Here is a 7,497-nt window from a genome sequence, read left to right as displayed (position 1 = left end):
CGCAATTCAATCTAGATCTACTCATGTCTATGCTTTAATCTAACCTCTGAGTTTGAGGTTATAGTTTCAAAATCAATGTGTTTACGAAGAGGTTAGGTAATGAGATTTCAATACGTACATGAGCAAATCTGTAGTAATATTTAGTGTATTGTTTGAAAGTATTTTGCAAATATTACTGAATAAATATCCAAATATATTGGATGTTTATTATAATATTAATACACAGTGCTAGTATATTGCGATTGTGAACATTTTTTATACAAAGATGGGAAGTTTAGTAGGCATACGTTTCTGTGCTAGTACTAAGTTGAGAAATTATGCAGCAATCTCAATATTGAAACCAATGAAAAACTATCCACATTATTGTTATTCATCGAACAAAGGAATACATTGTCTTCATAATCAGCAAAGGTCACTGCAAATCATTCAGTGTTGTAGGATTTTAAATCTTTCCCATTGCAATTGTATCAAAGCGAGCGACGCAAGAGACTTTTCTACGACCTCTGTATTGGGAAAAAGTAAGAATCGCGGCGAAAAGAAGACAAAGATACAGCGCATTGATTACAATGAGTTTGAACAAGTTGTTGATGTCAATAAATTGGTATCTCAATTCGACAAGACAATTGAAAAATTAAAAGATGATTTTACTCAACATTTGTCGATAAGATCAAATACAGGAGCCATTGAGACGCTGCCTATTAAGTTCGAAGGAAATGATTACACATTGCAAGAGCTTGCGCAAATTAGTCGTAAGCCTAAATTGATAGTGCTGAATGTATCTACCTTTCCGCAAGCTATCCCAAATATTTTGAAAAGCCTTACCGAAAATCAGATGAATCTAAATCCGCAGCAAGATGGGACTGCAATCTATATTCCTGTTCCTAAGTAAGTTTTTTATATCTCATTAAGAGAGAAAAAAAATGTTTTTAAACTTCATTAGTTTTTATAGTTACTGAAAGCTAGATTCTACATTGTAAGAAATTGAGTTATAAGGAGTTATATTCTCATGATATTAATGTGTCTTTGGAGAAAATAGGTTTATAAATTATATTTTTGTAAAGAGTTTTTTATTAAATTCTATAAGTACTATATAATAAAAATTTATGAGTACAGTAGCTAGTTATTTGTGTTAATTCTTTGTTATCTATTTATATATAAAATAAATTTTTTTTACATTTTTTTTTTTACAGAGTAACAAAGGAACACAGACAAATTTTATCCAAGAATGCAAAAAGCTTTTATGTGAAATGTTGCGACAGCATTAGAGACATACGCAATAAACAAATAAAGAAAATAAGGCAAAAGGAAGAGCTAGCTAAAGATCTAGTGTTCAGAATAGAAAATTATGTAGATATTTTAAATCATCAGTATGTAAGCAAGGCTGAACAAATGTTAGAAACCAAACAAAAAGAGTTAGTAGGTGATGCTGAATAAACTTGTTTTCGACAATTTGCAATTTTGAATTTGAATTATATTGCTAGTTACTGTATGCAAAGATATATAATATTTAATTATGTAATAAAAATATACATTTACTTTCATATTTTCTTATCTTGTTTTTTTTATACACATGTATATACACAGTATGTATGTATGCATGGAATTTCTTAAACAATTTGAATTCAGGGTATCGATCATGTAACAAGGTACTATTAAAGATATCTTTAATAGTATGTCATCAGTTTTCACGTTTTTACGTTTTTGCCCCAAGAAAAAAGTTATATAATCGATACCAAGAATAAAAATAGATGATAAAGAAACTCGAAAATAAAATTTAATGAAATGCATTTATTTTATATAATCACTTGATATAGTACTGAATTCTTTTGAAATTTTACAATAAAAAAATGGCAATGACTCGTGTTATAATGTTTGGCTTAAATTTTGAAAATAATGTATGTAACTGTCCGAATGTAATTGTTGCAATTTATATTCTAAACATATAAAATATTTGAAGAAAAAAGTGTTTTTCTAATACTTATTCAAATAACACATTTTTTAAATAAAAAATTTCAATATTTCGAATTTTTTAATTTGTAAAATATCTTTTCTTAAGGTTGTGAATAAGATTTTAAAGACCGTAGTGTAATTGATTTCAGGATATAACTTTTATCATTAATTAATATGTCACGTAACAGTTATAATTTATAAAACTTACTTTTACAATGGCAATTGTATATAAAAATATTTAAAATGCATTTTTCATAGAAATCTTATAAAATATTATGTTTTTTTTAAATTTTGTTTATAAAATCTGAAGATAATGTCTAAAATATTACTGTACTTGATATATGAAATATTTAAAATGCATTTTTTACAGAAAACTTATAAAATACTCTTTATGTTATATAATTATATATAATTATATATATTGTATATATAAATTTTTTATCGTATATATGTAATACTTCTTTTTTTTTATTTTGTTTATAAAATATGAAGTAGTTAATGTCTAAAAAATTACTGTACTCGATAGTGTACGTATCTTTAGATACTTCTTTTCTTAAAAAATTAATCCAATTAAATATTTGTTTATGCCTTTGAATCAATTCTTATTTGTAACATCTTTTGTACCATTGACTTGATGTTTAATATATGTTAAGAGCGCCTCGCATAAAGTTTGCGTTGCAAACTTCAAAACTTCTTTCGTGTGAAAACCTATACTTAAACGTAAAAAATTCTTTGCTCCACCTGTGAATGAAAATCGAGGACCTGGTATTGCTGATACTTTGTATTCCTTTTCACACCATTTGACGAATGCGGTTGCATCTATATCTATAAAGAGATATAATTTTTTTTTACAAAAAATGAATTAGTAAAAGTGTAATTGAAAGAAAACAATATTAAAATTATGACCGTATTAGAATTTTATATTCGGAGGTAGTTACTAAATTTTACTGTTTCATAATCATTCCAATATTTAAATATGACAACTTCAATAATCATTATATAAGAAAAAAAATTTGTTATACCTGAGGGAAGATGAAGCCAAACGAAATAACCACCTTCTGGTCGCTGATATGAGCAACACTTTGGCAGAAATTGATCCAGAATCGCACAAAGCGTGTCTAATCGTTCCTATAAATTGATTTTTATTAATTTAATTTCTATCTTTCGCTTTTCTATTAAATAATATTATAAAAATATAAAGATAATGTTAAATATTAAAATAATTAATTATAAAATTGTAAGAGCATACACAATCTATTTTCGAAGTTTAATGAAGATTTTTATAAAATTATTATTATATGTTGTAAGGTTATTTGCTTGGGACATAAAGATATTTATGATACAAGAATGAGAGTGATGTAACACACCTTATAAATCTTTATAATCTTATCAAGATACTCGTCGAGATTTTCATGAAGCGCACTCGCAATCACTCCAGAAACGTAATGATTAACTCCACCACCGCTGCACATTATGCCACTAAAAAGTTAACAATATATTAAAAACGTATAAGCTACGTTAATGCGTTACGAATAATATACAATAATAATAGTCAATGATTAACTGTAGAATACTTTTATGTAAATTATTATTAAATTATTATTAAATTATTTTGACACAATAAATGGTTTTACACATAATATATATTTTTCTTAATCAATTTTTTTCTGAAAAATAAAATTTCTTACGATGTTTTTATAATATTTATGATACGCGGACTGCTTTCGATCCATCCAAAGCGAATCGCTGGCGAAAGAATTTTGGAGAATGAACAATTTGATACAACATTCCCTCCTTTATAGTTTGAATCGTTTGGATCATCGTAAGAAAATAAGCGTCGTGGCGGAAATCCTTGTCCATAATAAAGCAAATTGTACACATCATCGCAGGCTACGAGTATGGAATTATTTCGTGCAATCTCGACTAAACGTTTGCATTGATCTATTGAGAAAACAGATAAAGTAATCCATTGTTGTTAATCTATCAAGAAGAATATATTAAATTATTTATTTTAAATTTATTGATTTTTGTACTTTAAAAGAATAAAATTTTATATATTGATTGAAAAGAAATGGATAATGGAGTTGCAATTCTCTCCACTAGAATAATACAGTGTATCGTACGGTTGCGATAATTTAAAGTATGCGAGATTCTGCTGAATATGATGTATATTACCATGTGACAATGTCATTCCGGTTGGATTATGAAAAGTTGGTATTGTATAAAACATCGCCCAAAATAATTTCTGATTGCTCACAAGAAAGTTTCCTGTTGTCTTCTCTTTAATTATGAGTTTCTCGAGTGCATCTAGATCCACTGTATCATCCTTCATTGGCACTATATGAAATGAAAACAATAATAAAATAAATAGATTTAGATATTATTTTGTTTGTTTCACAAATATATAACGAATATAGCAGTGTTCCAAATTTCACTGCCAATGCTGAAAATCTGTAGTACACGTAACGTAAACTGTATATATATATGTATATATTAATTATATAGATTTTCAGTATTGGCAGTGAATTTTGGAACACAGTCTATGTAGTATTGTACCTACCTGTAACTATTCGTATTAATGGAAATTGTTTAAAAGCATCGAGAGCAATCATATAAGTAACTTCCTCCACAAAGATAATGCCGTTTGGTGATAGTATGGTATTCAATAGCAGTTGAAGACCATGCGATGCACCGCATGTTAATATCAGTTGCTCTCTCATTACGGAATTGCCATATCGTCTGCTTAAAAATTTGGCTAACTCGTCGCGACATTCCCAAAGACCCGCTGTGATACCATATTGAAAGAGATAATATTTCCCTTCCTTCTCCTCTTCTTTCTGAGGTAATATTTAATTTTGTCAATAAGCAAAGTGTTAATAAATATTTTAAGATTTTTGGAATAGCTCATGAAATGTTCCAAATGCAAGCAACGAAATATTAATTGTTCAATCAATTATGTATTATTACTACATTTTAATTTTAACATAAACAAATATTATTTGAAAATCGTATCTTGCTAAACATTTGTATGAGATTTGTATGCTCTTATTAAGTAGTCAGAAATTATTAATTGTAATTGGTTTCAATTAGATTTTCATTTTTAATACAATTAAATCTGCTATCAGATTTTGAAAATTTAGTTCGTATATTTTGATTTGCAGAAATAAATTTCTCTTAATTTTAATAATTCCATTTTCTACAGTTATAATTATTACTAATATTAGCAATCACATATTATTTATACGATTTAACAAAACAGCGGACACATGTACAAAGTATAAAGTTAAAAATAAAAACGCTTAGTAACAGCAAGTTTTTAAATATTATTATGAAAATAGCTTATTTTAATTTAAAAATAAGGAAGATACAAGAAATTATTCAGAATATGCAATCGATTGTTTAAATATATTATCTGATAAACACAAGGACAGATGCAACATTAAAATAATAGCAATATTAAAATAATTTTTACCAATCTATGCTGCGTGGATTTATTTATTATTTCTGCACAATCTTTTAATAAGTCAGGACCAGGTGCTCCGGCTGATAAGCTTATGAACTCATTATTGTAGACATTGTATATTGGGTTACCATCGAACAAATGTCTCAAATATGGATCATGAACGTTATCCATGTTAGCTGCTAAAATGTAAACATTTTAATTTTTGCACAATTTACTAAATTTACATTACATAAACTATTACTTATAAATTTTATTTTATAAATAATAATTATAATATAAATAAATTAATTTTTTTGTATAGTTGAATTAATTTTTATGAACACTTTTATTTACGAATAATGCATAGTTATGAATGCTTTTAATTATTGTTTCATAATACCGTATTTAACATTTGATATAATGAATATTTAAATTAAAAATTTGTTTAATGGTATAAGACAATAAAACAATTTTAGTATAAGTATTTATAGATTCTATACACTATAATTAAGCTCTGTAATATAATAGAAAGAAATGAGTAAGTTTTTTTCTGAAGATTATTTTGATAAGACGTATTACGCATATAATTGCGTAAATTTCTTATATTGTTATATTAATATGTAAGGTTTATATATTTAGTCTACATATTATAAACAAATTCTCTCATCCACACAAATTTTTAGCTATAATTTAAATTATAAAGTTCAACATTATTTGTCACAAATGTAAACATATAAGTAGATAGTTTAAAAACAATTTATATCTGATATTTACTGCTAATATCAGCAATTTTTCAGATAACGTATTATCTCACTTAGATTGATAAAACGCGAACTTTGAATTGGCACTATACATTTCGCAATTGAATTGTAATTACTGGCTTGTTTTGTTCTGAACTGTTTTTTATAAATCAATATTGATTTATTAATTTTTTAAAATCTGATATCACAATCTGATAACACATTACGATAAAAAATGTAATTAAATAAAAAAAATATTACACATTTTTTAGATATACACAGTCAAAGTTCATTTGAAATTTAAATCACATTGTTTTATATTGTGCCAATTGTGTTAAATACATCCATAGAAGATGTCTAATGAATTTTTGTAATGAATTTTTGTGTGGATATCTATTGTGAAGGTAACATCTCTACGATAGATTTAAAATAAAATCTATCATGAATATATATATGAATATGGAGCTACATGAACGTTTTATGGATATTTAATGGACATTATGTGTGGATGCTTTAATAAAAAAAATTTCAGGATCGTAAAATTATGTACTTTAAAAATACCGTGTTCACTTCTGTTTATATCACGGACACTGAATTTTCTTCTTACATAAATTTATTGAATTTGATTTGATTTTATTAAGTTTTCGTAATTAAATAAAACGATACGCGGTTATAGTTTTATCAATCACATGCATTGAAGGAATGCCGGGACTATGAATGGAAAAATTTGTGCTAAAGATATCTCAGGCACGTCTACACCAACGCTGTGCAGTTACTCGAGAAAGACTGAAAATGGAGAGTTGCAGAGGTCGTAACGAGACATTCTTTATGACTAATATTTGCCGTTTATAGCTATATTTCGTGTCTTTCCGTGCAGCTTCGTGTAGGTTCGTGCACTTGCATTTTGCGGGAGTATAATAAAACGACACTGACAATGAATGTATTCCTTCTTCATGCATTTGCGCGCGATATCATATGAATATTAAATATCAATTTTGATAGATCTTAATAAGCTTTTTCGAAATGTTGTATTGTTGTATATATCTACACTTATAATAATATCATTGTAAAAATAAATGCAGAAATTACTGTTTTTTTTTCAATTTCGTTATCGTTACCAACTATTCAGTATCAGCTTGAAAGTAAACAAGAATAATAATGTATCAATGTCGCATGAAAGGATAACAATAAAGTTTGATTTTACATGTATCTACGTCTTTTTTACGAATAAATATAAATATGAAATATGAGATGCATGAGAATCGCGAACAAATGAAGAACGAACAGATATAGCATTTGCTAAAGCAAAGAATTAATCTTATAATCGGTATCTTCGATATTATTTGAAATTTCAGAGTTATCTGA

The 7,497-nt window shown here is 26.6% G+C and overlaps 2 protein-coding genes across 5 annotated transcripts; one reads left to right on the top strand and one right to left on the bottom strand.

Moving 5' to 3' along the window:
* Positions 1-45: 45 nt before the first annotated feature.
* Positions 46-1,525, top strand: LOC105452576 (ribosome-recycling factor, mitochondrial). Its single transcript, XM_011693817.1, has 2 exons — positions 46-885; positions 1,191-1,525. The coding sequence occupies exons 1-2, from the start codon at positions 266-268 to the stop codon at positions 1,432-1,434; spliced, it is 864 nt and encodes a 287-aa protein (XP_011692119.1). The 5' UTR covers positions 46-265; the 3' UTR covers positions 1,435-1,525.
* Positions 1,526-2,398: 873 nt separating this feature from the next.
* Positions 2,399-6,916, bottom strand: LOC105452575 (uncharacterized protein YER152C-like). 4 transcript variants are annotated; one of them, XM_011693813.1, is made up of 8 exons: positions 6,683-6,916; positions 5,423-5,592; positions 4,511-4,787; positions 4,126-4,287; positions 3,639-3,891; positions 3,318-3,429; positions 2,973-3,078; positions 2,399-2,775 (listed from the first exon to the last, which is right to left on the bottom strand). In XM_011693813.1, exons 2-8 carry the CDS (start codon positions 5,582-5,584, stop codon positions 2,546-2,548), a joined length of 1,302 nt encoding a protein of 433 aa, XP_011692115.1. In that variant the 5' UTR covers positions 5,585-5,592; positions 6,683-6,916; the 3' UTR covers positions 2,399-2,545. The 4 variants fall into 4 exon arrangements, with proteins under 4 accessions (XP_011692115.1, XP_011692117.1, XP_011692116.1 ...); XM_011693815.1 differs by having other exon boundaries at positions 5,423-5,589; XM_011693814.1 differs by having other exon boundaries at positions 6,694-6,916.
* Between the last annotated feature and the right edge of the window lie 581 nt (positions 6,917-7,497).

This window comes from Wasmannia auropunctata, unplaced genomic scaffold (genome assembly GCF_000956235.1).
Source record: "Wasmannia auropunctata unplaced genomic scaffold, wasmannia.A_1.0 LD336029.1, whole genome shotgun sequence".
Lineage (NCBI taxonomy): Eukaryota > Metazoa > Arthropoda > Insecta > Hymenoptera > Formicidae > Wasmannia > Wasmannia auropunctata.
This window is presented reverse-complemented; position numbering and strand designations above follow the sequence as displayed.